General features: G+C 43.8%; 1 protein-coding gene across 14 annotated transcripts in view; it reads right to left on the reverse strand.

Moving 5' to 3' along the window:
- The window catches only part of ERC2 (ELKS/RAB6-interacting/CAST family member 2), a 2,157,515-nt gene that overhangs the window by 1,329,504 nt on the left and 811,065 nt on the right, over positions 1-16,946 (reverse strand). For all 14 annotated transcript variants that reach the window (XR_010186954.1, XR_010186951.1, XR_010186955.1 and 11 more), the window contains 2 exons: positions 14,056-14,193; positions 6,964-7,104 (listed from right to left, as the gene is read on the reverse strand). Coding sequence is in view for 4 of the 14 variants with exons in the window: in XM_063940841.1 (XP_063796911.1) it covers positions 6,964-7,104; positions 14,056-14,193 (279 nt within the window). In the remaining 10 variants the exon portion in view is untranslated. The remainder of the gene's footprint in view (positions 1-6,963; positions 7,105-14,055; positions 14,194-16,946) is intronic.

Raw genomic sequence — 16,946 nt, forward strand, 5'->3', positions numbered from 1 at the left:
GGGCAGCGGCGACCGCGCTTGTCCCTGCGGGTGGCCTGGTCTGCCCGGCGCCTCTCTTCCCCTGTCAGTCTCCGGCTTCAGCGGCGGGTCGGCGCTGCTCTCCGGCGGCTTCCCGGAAGCAAGGGCGCCGCCATCACAAGCGAGGGCAAGGAGGCGGAGCAGGTCTGACGTCACCTGCCTGCTCCGCCAATCAGGCTAGGGCGGGGAATTTAAAATCAGATACCAGGCAGAGATCCGATGCCTGAGTATCTTCGTTTCTCCTGTGGAAGCTATGATCCAGAGCTCCCTCGTCCCTGCAAGCATCCTGTGCTTCCAAGCATCCTGTCCCTGCAAGCATCCTGTGCTTCCAAGCATCCTGTCCCTGCAAGCATCCTGTGCTTCCAAGCATCCTGTCCCTGCAAGCATCCTGTGCCTACAAGCAACCTGTGCTTCCAAGCATCCTGTGCCTACAAGCACCTCCGTGCCTCCAGTTACCTCCGTGTCTCCAAGCACCTCGTGCCTCCAAGCACCTCCGTGCCTTCAGTTACCTCCGTGCCTCCAAGCACCTCCGTGCCTCCAAGCACCTCGTGCCTCCAAGCACCTCGTGCCTCCAAGCACCTCCGCGCCTCAAGCACCTCCGTGCCTCCAGTTACCTCCGTGCCTCCAAGCACCTCCGTGCCTCCAAGCACCTCCGTGCCTCCAAGCACCTCGTGCCTCCAAGCACCTCGTGCCTCCAAGCACCTCCGCGCCTCAAAGCACCTCCGTGCCTCCAGTTACCTCCGTGTCTCCAAGCACCTCGTGCCTCCAAGCACCTCGTCCCTCCAAACACCTCGGTGTCTTCAAACACCTCCGTGCCTCCAAGCACCTCCGTGCCTCCAAACACCTCCGTGCCTCCAAGGGTCTCCCAGCACTCCCTGTACTCCCAGTACCTCAGTACCTTCAATACCACAGTGTCTCCAATATCTCAGTACCCCAGCCTTCATTATTTCTACAAGTCTTGTCTTACAGGAGACCTACAAGAATTCCTCTGGGCCTCCCGCCTGCCGTCTTAGTTCTGCATGAGGAAGACCTACATCCGGCCATCTCTACTACGACCCAGTGGCGGTTCCTCTTCCCGGTCATCGGAAGAAGCCCCGAGTCCACAACACTCCCAAACCAGGTCAGTGATAGCTTTCTTATGTTCTATTGAAGCATAACAGTTAGATTAATGCTTACAAAATATACAGTAGGTGTAAGTGTTATGTAACATACTATACATAAACCTGGCGCACCGCTACCTGTGGCTTTTCATTGAGGGCATTTTACACCTGTGATTTGGGGAGCACTTGTTTCTAAACTGCATTGCCAGGAAAGGGGAGGGGGGTGACTAGTGCTGGGGGTGTTAGGTAGTGAGTGCGTTCTTCCACTATCCCAAATGATTGTGATCTTGTATGGGTAAACATCTATGCCTCACACACCTGGCTGTACCCAAGATTAGACATCTCGGGTACTAGCTGCTCCCTACAAGCAAAGTGACATCAACCTCCAGTGTCAATTCAACTCTGCTTCAACATCATGGTGTATAAGGCACCTTATGCACAGCTATAAGAAATCCAATAAAACATAAAGACTGGTTATCACTACAGTACCTTCATATGTGATAGTTACTGTTAGGTTATATAGAATATATATAACAATATGTACTACATAAATATTATGGCGATTAAATATTTGTAATGCATGGGACAACTACACAAATTCAAACGACATACTTCTCCAAAATACCAAGATTTTAGTGGGTCTTAAGTTACAGGGTAAGGCATTGCTACTAAGCAATTAAGTCTTCATATAACAATTTCCTAACAGACCATTTTCAAAGTAAAAATAAAAATAAAAGTGTGTGATGCACTGGACGTTATGTTCACTCTCTGGAGAATCATCCATTAATGTATTTATTTCTGTACAATTAGTATTAGATACCAATAATGCAAATGATATATTATCTGTAAAGCATTGGGTAGTCTGTATGCACTATATAAATGACTGTTAATAAGAATATTGTATAATAATAGCACAAGTGTGTTTTATTATCTCATCTAATAAACCCATATTTTTTTGAATACACATTCTTTCCATGGGTTAACAATAGGCATTTTTGACTGTAAATTATAAAAAAAATGTCTATCAGGGAATTATATAGAGATGGTCTCTTAATGCAGAAAACGTGTTACTGTTTGTATGAGATAATCCACAAATCTATTTCTGTTTAGTTTCCCCTGGTTGTCCTGTACTGTGTATCAGAAAATAACACTTTCAGAATGAAACAAGACATATACACAGACGTGGCTTGTCTACTAAAGCGGTACATGTTATTTTCATTAGTATTCTCCAGCTCAGAAATATAGAACTTTGTAACTATTCTTATAAACCTGAAATATCAGCTGACCACTCAGCCTGGGCAAGACCCTTTCCTATGTTCTACATGCACAAGAGGCAATACCCAGACATTGGATAACAAGGAGAGAGAGGCCTGGTTGCAGAGATGAAAGATGACCCCACAAACAGAGGTCACCTGCCAACGGGATCTCTGGCTTGCTTGGAAAATGTTCTATGAATTATATCAGCCCTATCTGCTACTACTGCTGCATAAAGGTCAGAAGTATTAATTAAGACAAATGATCATGGCAGCAAACAGTAAGCCCTGTAACTATGAACTGTTCTGACTTCTTTCTAGCTAGGACACAAATAAGGCTTCAGTTGCAGTACTGACAACAGAAAGTGTTTTACTTGCGCTCAGCAAGACCTTACAAATCACTACATGTGAGTAACACATGGAATCTAAAATAACGCCAAATGTAATTAAGAATATCATCTAAATTTGATTATTTTAATTTCCGATTACTTGACATTAATTCCAGGAATTAATTAAATTTATTACCGTGTGGATAGAGCTGTTAGAATTAAGTGATAATCATACAGCACTTATTGAGTACATGCTGAGAGTCTCGCTGTGGGGCAGATTTATTAAGCCTGGTGAAGTGATAAAGTGGAAGGTGATAAAGCACCAACCAGTCAGCTTCTAACTGTCATGTTACAGGCTGGGTTTGAAAAATAACATTTAGGAGCTGACTGGCTGGTGCGTTATCACCTTCCACTTTATCACTTCATAAATCTGCTCCACTTTCACATACTGACTGTTCTATACACGAACTGACTGTTCTATACACGACGGTTCCTTCAGTGAAAGAACTTCAGGAGTAAGGGTATGTACACACAGTGAGATATTTTCTTTCAATTTTGACTATATAGTCAAAATCGCAAGAAAATAGTGCAGATCGCAAGGTGAAAGTCACCTTGCGATCCCGATTCGATCCCGATGCACGGTCCCGCCAGGTCGGCATCGCAAGAAAAGATAGACTGTGCAGGCAAGTCAATCCTTGCTAGATCGATGTACTATCTAAGTTCATCTCACATGTCAATGACATCTCACATAAGCCAAAATCTCACATAAGCCAAAATCGTAAGCACACATAATCCATATCTCAAGAAAAGTTAGTCAAAATCGGTGCTATCTGGGCTCCGGGGAGTTCAAGGGAAATTGCAAGTGAAAATCGGTCATAGCAAGGATCTCGCCGTGTGTACACACCCTAAGATTGTTAGATTTAAATGTATTAAAAAAAAAATTATGTGTGGGAAGCACGAAAGGGATTGCATATTATTTTAAAATTCCATGGATCCTTATCCTCTCCCAGGGAAATCCATTGTATTACACTAGCCATCTTGTCTTGCAGAGCAATTAGCGGTGGAACTCACAATGATTACAACATAAGAAGGTGCTAGTGTTTTGGAGCATAGTTTGTAACTCAGAGGGGTATATGCAATTGCGGTCGAATTCCCGAAATTGTCGAATTTCGGGATTTTTCGCAAAAAAAAAAAAAATTCGACAATGCAATTCAGTACTTTCCGACAAAAAAACGGACTTTCAAAATTCGACTTTTTGAAATTCGACTTTTGACAAATTCGACTTTTTTGCAATGATACACATGCTGCAATTCGACCAAAGTCTATTCAATGGAAGTTTGGAAATTCGACAACAGTGCTTTTAGACAGTAAATTCGTCATTTTCAATCCGCCACACTTTGGATGGTGAAACTAATAAAAAAAATTTAAAACATGTTTTTTTTGTGTTTTTTTTTCTTGGTAATATCATATCTATTTATATTAGAAGGGATTAGGTACTTGGTTTGTCTTTTTTGGAGGCACAAGTATTATTTATATATTTTTAAAAATAATATATATATTTTTTTTTTTTGGATGGAATGGTAAAATCCCTGAAAAAAATGGCGTGGGGTCCACCCTCCAAAGCATAACCAGCCTCGGGCTCTTCGAGCTGGTCCTGGTTCTAAAAATGCGGGGAAAAATTTGACAGGGGATCCCCCGTATTTTTAAAACCAGCACCGGGCTCTGCGCCTGATGCTGGTGCAAAAAATACGGGGGACAAAAAGAGTAGGGGTCCCCCGTATTTTTCACACCAGCATCGGGCTCCACTAGCTGGACAGATAATGCCACAGCCGGGGGTCACTTTTATACAGTGCCCTGCGGCCGTGGCATTAAATATCCAACTAGTCACCCCTGGCCGGGGAACCCTGGGGGAGTGGGGACCCCTTCAATCAAGGGGTCCCCCCACCCAAGGGCCAGGGGTGAAGCCCGAGGCTGTCCCCCCCATCCAATGGCTGCGGATGGGAGGCTGATAGCCTTGAGTAAAATGACAAGAATATTGTTTTTTCCAGTAGTACTACAAGTCCCAGCAAGCCTCCCCCGCAAGCTGGTACTTGGAGAACCACAAGTACCAGCATGCGGGAGAAAAACGGGCCCGCTGGTACCTGTAGCACTACTGGAAAAAAAATACCCAAATAAAAACAGGAGACAGACACCGTGAAAGTAAAACTTTATTTCATACGTCGACACACACATACTTACCTATGTTCACATGCCGACATCGGTCCTCTTCTCCAAGTAGAATCCAGGGGCACCTGAAAATAAAAGATAAATATACTCACCTCAGCCATGGTCCAGAGATAAATCCACGTACTTGGCAAAATAAAAAACCGGACACCCGACCAACGGACTGAAAGGGGTCCCATGTTGACACATGGGACCCCTATCCCCGAATGCAGACAGACCTCTCAGTGACAGCTGTCACAGAAAGGTCTCTAAAGCCAATCAGGAAGCGCAACTTCGTTGCGCTCACCTGATTGGCTGTGCGCTGTCTGAACTCAGACAGCGCATCGCACAGCGCCCTCCATTATATTCAATGGTGGGAACTTTGCGGCTAGCGGTGAGGTCACCCGCCGGTCAGCGGCTGACCGCGGGTAACCCCCCGCAGACGGCAAAGTTCCCACCATTGCAAGTAATGGAGAGGCTTTGCGATGCGCTGTCTGACAGCTCAGACAGCGCACAGCCAATCAGGTGAGCGCCACGGAACTAGCGCTTCCTGATTGGCTGAAGGGACCTCAGTGACAGGAGTCACGTGGTGTCCCGGCATTCGGGGAAAGGGGTCTGATGTGTAAGCATGGGACCCCTTTCAGTCCGGCATGGTACGGGTGTTCGTTTTTTTTTGTTAACAAGTACGTGGATTATCTCCCGGACACTGGATTGAGGTGAGTATAATTTTTTTCACAGGTACCCCGGATCGTCGGAGACTGTGGCAGTCGGCGTGTCAACATAGGTAAGTATGTGTGTGTCGGCAGGTGTGTAATAAAGTTTTACTCTCAAGGTGTGTGTGTCCTGTTTTTATTTGGGTATTTTTTTCCAGTAGTACTACAGGTACCAGCGGGCCCGTTTTTCTCCCGCATGCTGGTACTTGTGGTTCTCCAAGTACCAGCTTGCGGGGGAGGCTTGCTGGGACTTGTAGTACTACTGGAAAAAACAATATTCTTGTCATTTTACTCAAGGCTATCAGCCTCCCATCCGCAGCCATTGGATGGGGGGGACAGCCTCGGGCTTCACCCCTGGCCCTTGGGTGGCAGGGGGGGGGGGACCCCTTGATTGAAGGGGTCCCCACTCCCCCAGGGTACCCCGGCCAGGGTGACTAGTTGGATATTTAATGCCACGGCCGCAGGGCGCTGTATAAAAGTGACCCCCGGCTGTTGGCTTATCTGTCCAGCTAGTGGAGCCCGATGCTGGTGTATAAAATACGGGGGACCCCTACTCTTTTTGTCCCCCGTATTTTTTGCACCAGCATCAGGTGCAGAGCCCGGTGCTGGTTTTAAAAATACGGGGGATCCCCCGTTTTTTTAATTCGCGGCAAAATCCGGCAAATCGGCCGTTTTTCGCCCGCGGGACTGTCGAATCCGTTTTTCATTGAATATGGTGAATTCCGGCAGCCACCTGCCGGAATTCACCTGTCGAATTGTGTCGAATTAAAAAACGGCGATAATTTGCCGCGATTCGCCGTGAATTGCATATACCCCAGAGAGAGGGAAGGATAGGAAAATAATTAGTGGAAAACACTATTAATATTCAAATAAGTAATTAGAGGTTTTGTATTTCAGCCATAGGGTCACATAAGTAAACACCAATTTACAATAAAAAATCTAATCAAGAGGGAGGATTTAATAAGTAATAAAAACAGAACAGATTGGCTGTTAAAGGTGTTTCTTAAATCTAGCAAAACACATCAAACCTGTACACCAGGCATGTCCAAATTGCGGCCCTCCAGCTGATTAGAAACTACACATCCCAGCATGCCCTGACACAGCTTAAGCATTCTCTGACAGCAAAACTGTGTCAGGGCATGCTGGGATATGTAGTTTCACAACAGCTGGAGGGCCGCAGTTTGGACATGCCTGCTGTACATTGTGTAGACATTATGCTGACATTCTGAATGTCAACATGGTCTGGATGTCGTCAATTCTTTTTCCACAATTTTTGAACTTAACAGTTGTAATCCTGTGACTGGATGTCAGCAGTAAAAAAAAGAACCTAGCATATGTGCTTACTTACCTCTTTTTCCGTCAACTCTGCCTGCAAACTGTTCACCTTCTCTTTAAGGTCCTTGTTTTCCTTCTTGTAGTTTTCAATCTCTTCTAGTCTCTCCCGGTCGTCTCTTTCCCTCTGTTCTTTCAAACGCTCAATAATTCTCTCCTGAAAAATGTAATAAAAGTAGTCAAGAAAAAGTAAATTTAATAGACATAGGGAAATAATGAATTCACCCTGGTTTGAAATATGAGGTTTGTTTAATATAAAAGCATGTTATACACATGTATTCCGTAACTCTCTGGGAAACAAAGGTCATACACTAATGGTGGGATGTACCAAGCCGTGAAGAGAAGGTGGAGAAGTTGCCCAAAGTCAATCAGCTTCTAACTGTAATTTCAAAGACTGTGCTAGATAAAAGACACAAGCTGATTGGTTTCTCCACGTTATGTCTCTTCAAGGCTTGATACATCTCCTCCTGAGCAAGGAGAGACTATGAGGGCAATAAAATTAGTCGCAGTGGATTTTTTGCAAGTTTTTCACCAATGCGTTTTTTTCCGTCCAATTAAAAAAAATTTGCAGAAAAATGGACCAGTATTCATACAAAAATGCAAAGGAACCAGAATAACTTCCCAGATCCATCCGGAAGGATGCGGCCGCAATGTGATTGATAGCGGTGGGCGTTTTACGGGGCCGCAATGCGCCATTAGCGGAAGTAGCGGTCCGAACTGGGGCATGCCGGGTGCATTTTCAGGGGGGCTGGGTGGCCGCTTTGATTAAAAATATGGTAAGGCGGCGCCACACATGCTGGCCGGCCCACAGCATGAGAGGAGGCGGGCGCAGATCTTGCTGTGTATGCAGCGATCTGCATCTATCTCTGAATAAGGTCCAATGTTCTCAACTTTACTTTTTCAAACAACTTATTCCTAAATCGTTGGACCCTTGTTTTATTCAGCAAGGTGGAACCAACTTTTCTTTTTATATATAATTTGTGATACACAGAAAACGTTGAAAAATAATATCTCAGGTCATTGCTGCTGAGACATTGGCCGGGATTGAATGAAAGTCCGAATTCGGTGCCCGTGCAGGATGCCTGCCAAACTCAGACTTTTTTTAAAGGGGTAATCACGTACAATGCATGGTTTAGCCTTGTACCTGATTGCCCCTTTAAAAAAAGAAAAGTCAGAATTCGGCTGGCATCTTGCATGGTAGCCATTACATCTATAAACAGTACACACAACATGCCTGATTCTACTGTAAGTTGAGAAGAAAGCAAAAAAGAGCAGTAACTGTGCACCTGGGTAAACTATGTTGCAATGCAAGGGGTGCAAATACATACATTGTTTTGCATGCAGGGTAAATCATACTTGCCTACCTGACCCTCTCCATGAGGGAGAAAATGCTCTGTTCCTGGACTTTCCTGGTAATGTATGATTGCCATCACCTGTGGTGAAACACCTTTCTTATCAATTAACTAGCTCACCACAGGTGATGGCAATCATACATTACCAGGAAAGTCCAGGAACAGAGCATTTTCTCCCTCATGGAGAGGGTCAGGTAGGCAAGTATGGGGTAAATGCTGGCTGCTTTTACATGAAACCCACAAAAGCTGGACAGCTTAATTTTTACACTACAATAACATTTTTCAGTTTGGCACCCCCTCAAAAATCTCAATCTCTCTGCACATTTTAAATCCGCCCCACCTGCAGTGCAACATGGTTTTACCATACTTGCCTACCTGACCCTCTCCATGAGGGAGAAAATGCTCTGTTCCTGGACTTTCCAGGTAATGTATGATTGCCATCACCTGTGGTGAAACACCTTTCTTATCAATTAAATAGCTCACCACAGGTAATGGCAATCATACATTACCAGGAAAGTCCAGGAACAGAGCATTTTCTCCCTCATGGAGAGGGTCAGGTAGGCAAGTATGGGTTTTACCAAGGGGCAAAGTCAGGGGATAATTTAAGTTTGTTCGCAAACCAAAAAAAGCACACTAATAGGTAGAACCATGTTGCACTGCAGGTGGGTCAGATATAACATGTGCAGAGAGAGTTAGATTTGGGTGGGTTATATTGTTTCTGTGCAAGGTAAATACTGGCTGCTTTATTTTTACACTGCAATTTAGACTTCAGTTTGAACACACCCCACCCAAATCTAACTCTCTCTGCACATGTTACATCTGCCCTACCTGCACTGCACATGTTATATCTGTCCCACTTACAGTGTAACATGGTTTTGCTCATTAGTGTACTTTTTTGGTTTGCTAACAAATCTGAATAAGGGCCTCAGTAACTTGCACTTTCTTACTTTATATTCCCAAATCAGAATGAGGCACCATGTCTCTGAGGTCCTTGAAATACAGTAGACAATAGACAATTCACATTGGCTACATTTGATTCAGTCTTTCTTTTTGCATTTTACCAAACTAAAACAAAAACCTTGCCAGGGTCAGTGTTTAATCTTCTTCACAGTTCTATCGGCTTTTAAAAATAGCTAAAAAAAAACCTGAAGACCTGCGCTAGGATATGTGCAGCAGCTCTGGCCAACGCTATCAAGCAAACATTTAAAACAAACAGATGAGTGCTACAACGTAATAGGAAAACTATATGAAACCTATACCAGTTCAAATGTTACACTTTATTTCTATGCAAGGTCATTTCTGTTGAAATCATGTTTAAGATCTTTTATGAAACGATTAAGTCTGGGTAAATAGCAACCGGGTAAATATGGGAAGAGGCTTGATGAGCCTAACTAGTCCTAACCTTACCCTAATACTTTTATCCTGTCCTCTGTGTCTTCTTCTTGCACTGGTGGGTCCATCTCCCTGCTATCCGCTCCAGCGCCTGAGTTCTACCGTAGGAACCAGAAGTGGCCGGATAATATTGATGCTGGGAGATCCATAGCGCTAATCTGACAGCGGCCAACGCGTTTCATATGCGCGTGTACTTTGTGCATGATTCAGAAATGTAAGCAGGAGGACTGCAGCACGCAGATTCCTAAATATCGGGAATCTGCAGCTGCGCAAAGGTCAACTCTGCGCATAAGCAAAGGTCAATTCTGCGCATGTGAAGAACAGGCCTTGCGATGTTGCATATAGTTCCCCTCTGCTGCTGGCAGTGGTGTTGATGAGGTTGGAAGGGGATAGGGAGAGGCCTGTATTCCTGAAAACGGGGAAGTGGGGCGGTGTCACCCACGTTTTCTGAGAGGGGAGAGCCAAGGGTCTGCATGTCCTAACCGCAAACTTCCTGGCCTCGTAGACCCTCCTTCCACTGATTAGCTGTGTAAGCTGAGGGTTACTCAGTTGGCTGTCTGCGTGAATATCACAACCGATAGCCGCAAAGTTGGATTCGAGCTTGTACATCAGTCACAGTGCTGGGATCGCAGCTAAGTGCAGGAGGCGTCTCTTGTACTTAGATGTCTCCTGTATGTTCCTTCTTCAAATCGGACGGAAATTCAGAGCTGCTTACAAGCGGCATTGCATGTCCGTCCATCTCTGAATCAGGCCCTATGTCAAGGATATTGCAATATTTTAACTCGTATCGGCTTTTAAAAATGGCAGAGAGTTAACCAAGCCTTTTATATATATAGTGAACATCCAATTGGGAGACACTATACTGCATATCATATACATGGGAAATAACACAATTTATGTAAGGTACGGAGAATAAGCATGAGTTTATATTATCTAAAAACAAACAGAAAAGTTGGTCTTCCGCCCAATATCTTGTTTATTTGTCCACATGTAGGAAGTCAGATCTCATCAATAAAACAAGTTACTTTGCACATAAACTAATAGAATTTTGGGAAACATATGGCTTTCATGATCCTTTCACTTGGCGTAATTTACAGTGATTACATAAGACTGGACTATGTAATGGACCTTTTAATAAACAGTTCTCTGCACTTGCAGTCAGTCAGAAAAGGATGACTACTGGGCCTGTCATCGGTATGAGCTGAGATGTCAAACACATCTGTTAGGGAGTTCTACTTGATTAACAACTAACATGGAGAAATCTCAAAAATATGTTTCTGTTTCAGATGTATTTGCATTGGCAAGGTCTTCATGCATGCTAAACATTTTTTTCCTAACGTGGTTAATTTTTTGTGTTTTATTGCAGTAGCAGGAACCAAGCTCAAGGCGAACATAGGAGTTATCAGATATGGTCAATTGCTAGTGAGAGAGAAGAGAAGTGGATTCCATCATCTACGAGATACCAGAAGGAAAGTCTGCTTGGAAGGTCTGTCAAATAACATTATTTAAATGATCAGAGTCCAGGGTAGTCATACTATAAGTCTAGATAAACCCCAAACCACTGATGTGACGGTTAGTACTTTCAAAGGGTGCTAATAATATTTTTTATGACTGTCAACCATAGCATGGACAGAGGATAGTTCTATTCAAGTAAGGGTGCTCACTGTGTAATTACAGGTACACTACCGACAATCTGGCACCATAGGTTCCGGCAATGTGCCGTATTATCCATTTTGCTATATACAGTGCTATATACAGCGGCATCCTGACGGTTTATCCCTCCCACCCCCCACCCTTAAACCTCCTGCAGCCTGACTCCCTCCCACAGCTTTACTGAGCCTTCCCACAGCCTAAGTCACCCCGCCCCCCACAGCTTTACTGAGCCTTCCCACAGCCAAGTCCCCCCGCCCCCCACAGCACCTAAACCTCCCGCAGCCTGACACCCCTCCACAGCCTAACTCCACCCTGCAGCCTAATTAAGCCCTCTGCAGTCTGACAGAGCCCTATGACAGCCTGTCTCCCTCCCAAAGCTTAATTCGCCTGATGTGTCCAGATTAAAAGAGGTGCCGGACCATCAGATGTCAGATAATCGATGCTGTACCCATGTTATTTAACTTTATAACAGATTGACCTTTATGAATGCAGACAAAAGTTTGAAGAAGGATGAAGCCAGAAAACAAACTTCATAGACAGAAGACCGTATTGTAGGATAATACCACCCAAAATTCTGTTTTCAGTGGTACATCAAAAGTATACCCTGAAGACTACATTCACAGAGTCCAACGTTTACAAGATTCAGTTGGTATTTTCCATGGACAAGACAGGCACTGTAGGATTGAGAAGAGCGCTGTGATGTCTGTCCACTGCCCTCACTGATGAAACCCAGCCATCAGGACCTACTAGGACAGTGTTAATGTCACGAGGGAACCTGCTACAGCATGTGCTCTTCAAGTCCCACTTATGATACATTTTACATAAATCACTGAGGATATTGGAAGATTGTTGTTGTTAAAAACTGTGAGCTGAACACCTGTTCTGTGACTTTCTCTTGTCTGCCTTGTACAAATCACGTGTCAATCTGAAAAAAAAAAACATATTCCATGAAGAAAAATATCAATCCAATTTATAATTGTATAAGTTGGAACCATGTGGCTAATGCTGGGTACACACTAAACGATTTAGTTTAGTGTATACCTGGCAAACGGCACGACCGATATAACGATATATCAGCCATTCCGTACACACTAAACGATATATCACATGATAGCGCAATATATCGTTCATGGCTGCAATCCCCTACATCTGGTTGTTGCCAGGATCGGTTCCCGTCTGGCGTGCTGCATGACTAACGGGACAACCCAGCAAACAACCCACGGGAGCGTTGCTATTGCTGGTACACACTAGACAATGTGCCCAACATGTCAGTCCAATCCGCCGGACCAGACAAAATATCACCTAGTGTGTACCCAGCTTACCTGGATCGCCAGATAAAAGTCAATTTAAAATATAAAAGCTAATGGAAGAACACGTGGCGTGGAAATGTCGTGCAGCAGATGTCTACTTAGGTACTGTATTCAGCGTTCGCTCAAGGATTATTTTAGGGCAGGGTGCTGATCATTGAGGAGGGCACATTTTTGATGTAGCTCTTTGCGTACTACTAATTAATCTGTCCAGTCTTCTTGAAATAACAGCTGTAGAATATACATAATAAGTAGAAAATAATAAATGCTTCCTCCATGGTCAAAATATATAGGTACAAAATAAGTCTATTCTTTTACTAGGGAAATACTGTAAGCAGTACATGCTCACTGCTTACCCTGTTCTTTACCTCTTTATCAGAGAGCTGTGTTATGCAGGCAGCCACAGCAGTGCTGCCATTTACACTCCCTCCTCTGTGGTCTATTTTGCTAAGAATAGAATTTGTGTTCTAATTTCATAGGTGGGCAAGGAGTAGACAACTACATTGTAACATGCACTCTGACTATTGCATTCTGTATACGGGTCCGATATGATATACCGGCTGATGGGATGCCGGCTGTCAGTATCCCGACAGCGGCATCCTGTTTGCCGGAATGCCGGCAGAGAGGTGCTTGCCACGATGCGGGCCCGGTGGAGTTCTATTCCCACTCTGTTGGTGGCGTGGGCCCACAAACCGAGTGGGAATTATGGAACGGTTGTCGCCATTCGTCAGAAAAATGCCAGCTGTCGGGATTCTGGCGACGGTGTCCTGAATGCCGGGGGGTCCCGACTGCCAGCATTTTGACTGCATCCCCTGCATACAAAGGCACGATTTAGAATCCTGCAGGGTGCACTGGTAAAGGGCAGGGTGCTTAAACAGCATAGATGGAACGCCATGAATTGATTCTAGCAGTGGAACTGAGATGTGTAGGAGATGGAGTGAGTGAGGCGCAGAACAACTATAGCAGCACATAGTATTGCAGCTGAGATAACTAAACCTAACAGTACAAAGCATAGTGATGTGAGGTTCCTGCCAACGTGGGAAGATTGTAATGTCTGGTGGTCTTAGCCCTAGCCGCCACTTCTGGAGCCTTAGCCCCAGCCGCCACCCCCAGAATCTTAGTCCTAGTTGCCACCCCACGTGGGTTAGGGTAGGAGACAGGTGAGGGGTAAAATAAATACCCCGTCCCCTGTCGGCATTTTCATTGTCGGCATTCCGACCGCCAATAAAGTGTATCACACCCGTCAGATGCACCTCTATGCAAAATATTCACATGTCCAACTTTGTTAGTCCGTGACCATTAGGAGAACTGTTTGTAAATATACCAATGTATGGAAATGCATTGCTGGTATTCTCTACACTCTATAACAACAAAATGCAAAGGGTTTGCGAAGTAGGTGCTGACTTTTTCAGAGAGAGCCTCCTCCAGGGTGGCGAGGGCAGTGTCCGTATTACTGGAATCCGTCTGCAGGGACTTGACTCGATCTTTCAGGTTTCCAAGCTGCTTGTCCTTGTCTCTAAGCTGTTCTTGAAGATTTTCAATCTATGAATGAGAGAATAAACAAAGTCTGAATGGTCAAATCTCAGTATTTGATGTGACAGAAACAGAAGAGATAAAAGTTTTTGACATAGACAACTCTCTCTCTCTACATACATATATATATATATATATATATATATATATATATATATATATATATGGTATCTGGTCTCTAGATCGACAGTAACTAGGTTGACAGGGTTTCTAGGTCAACAGGTGAAAAGGTCGAAATGGATTTTTCACATTTTTATTTAAATCTTTTTCATACTTAACGATCCATGCGGACCACGATTGGGACTAGTAACCTGTGCCGGGCGCAGTGGTTGCGGAGTGAGGCACCTTGCCCGAAGCGTGGCAGGTGAAGCGAGCCATGCGAGGGGACACGGTGCACTAACTGGGGTTCCCGGTCACTGTTCGGAGAAAACAACACCAAAAAAAACATAAAAAAACTCATGTCGACCTTCTGACCTGTCAACCTAGACCATGTCGACCTACAGACCCTGTTGACCTAGCATCCTTGTCGACCAATAGTGGTCGACCTAGATACTGACATCCATAAATATATATATATATTACTGTCGACCCTCCATACCACACCCATAAATATATATATATATATATATATATATAGTGTCCTAGCATTTACAACAAAGCCTGGGCTAACCTGCGATGTACCCAAGTCTAGTAGGAATAAAATGTCAGTACCTCTATCAATGGCAGTACTATCACTCTCAATTAAAACACGTTATACCGAGTGATGCTTTCATGCAGGTTGAGAACTATTCTATAGGCAGCCTCAATGATTGGCTGGCAGAAAACATAGCCAACTACCAAAGCAAAATCTTCACAATTAACATAACTTATCAAGAGTATTGGAGTTCTGCTGTTCAACAACAGGTAAAAGAAAAGGAATATCACTATTAATGGTGTTTACTCCCAAAACTGAGAATAATAATGTATTGAACAGAAGAAAGATTAGGGCTTTACTATCAGCTATCAAAACTGTACTTTAACTATATCGACATTAGGGAATAAAAGCTTGTCCTTTATCTTTAAACAAACCAGCATGCCACAGTACCTTTTTAGTATTGAAAAGATATTATACTGCTCTCCTTATAAATGCATTCCGTTATTTCTTAATGTGCTACACTATAATCTTGTTGTGATAGGATTACAATGCCACTATTTACTATTACTGTTGCTGTACACTTTTGTTCCCATTGTTTATATGCTAATGTATCACTTTCTTATATATATTGCTATCATCAAGTGTTGTTACTATGTTTTCATGGCATTAAGCATGCTTTGTTGTCATCTATTCATATAAGAATGTGGATTCTGCTTTTTGTATCTCTTAATACCTCTTTGTCTTAATAAAGACATTTTGTACAAAAAAACAACAACAACCCAGCAATCATTTATAATTCTATAAATGAACTGAAAATGAATATTAAGACAGCCAACTAATGCTAAATAAAAATACATACTGTAACAAATAGTAATTTTATTTTGTCAAGAAAGGAGTAGCATTTGCATTGTTGGAATAATCGAGCTAGAACACCACCACAACATCCATCCACGCGTCTATTCATAGTGCTCCCCTCCCACTGCAGTACCGCTAACTAACAACATACAGATTCAGGTGCCAGCACCACAAAGTCCATAATTTGAAGAGGTTGTCCAGATACTGCCTACTCAAGTATACTCATTCATAATTCAGAAGGACGTTAATGCTCTCTTTCCAGATGTATACAGGGATTTCCACTGCAATGTTTAGTCCATCTGGCATACAGTAACAGAAGGCAGTATAACAGCTTTAATAGTCAAAAATGCAGCATTAATACGCACATAAACATGCAAAAGGTGCAGTTGTACATGTGTATTTGACGTTGTACATGTTAAGATTTGTGCCACTTGTAACTTAGCACAGAGATATGTGTCCACCGCAAAGATGCAGCTGTCACCATTAGTGCAATGTAAAGTTACATCCAGTCTCTGGGACACATACTAAAAGGCCTATTGAACATCAATGTTCTAAACCAGACATATCTCTAAGGTGCATGGCGGACCTGCATCTCTGCGCTTTTTCAGTGCTCAATGTACACCTGACTGCCCCTGACACATCTTTCCACCTGCTACAAATTGTCAGTTGACCAATATATGTAGAGTTCCTGTTAGTAAAATTAACCCCATCAATGAATAAATAAGCAACAAGAATGTTATGAAACAGACATTGGATATGTATATCCAACAATTTGTGGAACATAAATCCACTTTTGACCACTTTAATAAGGGAAAGTATTACCAGGACTTTGTAAAGATCTTAATGATGCTGTTTAGAAAGGAAATGGACCAGTTCAACTCACACAGTTCCAAGTCCTTCCATGGCTTAGGTCCAACAACCATAGGTGTGCGCACAGGGGGTTCCTGGTGCGCACAGGCACCCCCTAATCATGTCCAGCCATTCCCAGGGATGGAAGCCAGGACATATGTTACACATGCAGATCGATCCCGCGCACGTCCGTTCTAATTTTGGTGTTGGCTGCCAGCCAATTAGAGCTCGCGGACCGGCCGTGGCGGCTCTTGATTGGCTGCCGGACCGCGAGCTTTGATAGGCTGACGGCTCGCGCCATGTTTCAAATGGTTGCTGCTGCAGGAGGGCTTCGGTCAGTGAGGAGCGGGATTTAGAAATAGGAGAGACGCCCCCTAAATCGCCCATACTTTACAGATTGGCCCACTCAAAAACAGGGTGTAGA

Source organism: Pseudophryne corroboree, chromosome 9 (assembly GCF_028390025.1).
Source record: "Pseudophryne corroboree isolate aPseCor3 chromosome 9, aPseCor3.hap2, whole genome shotgun sequence".
Taxonomy (NCBI): domain Eukaryota; kingdom Metazoa; phylum Chordata; class Amphibia; order Anura; family Myobatrachidae; genus Pseudophryne; species Pseudophryne corroboree.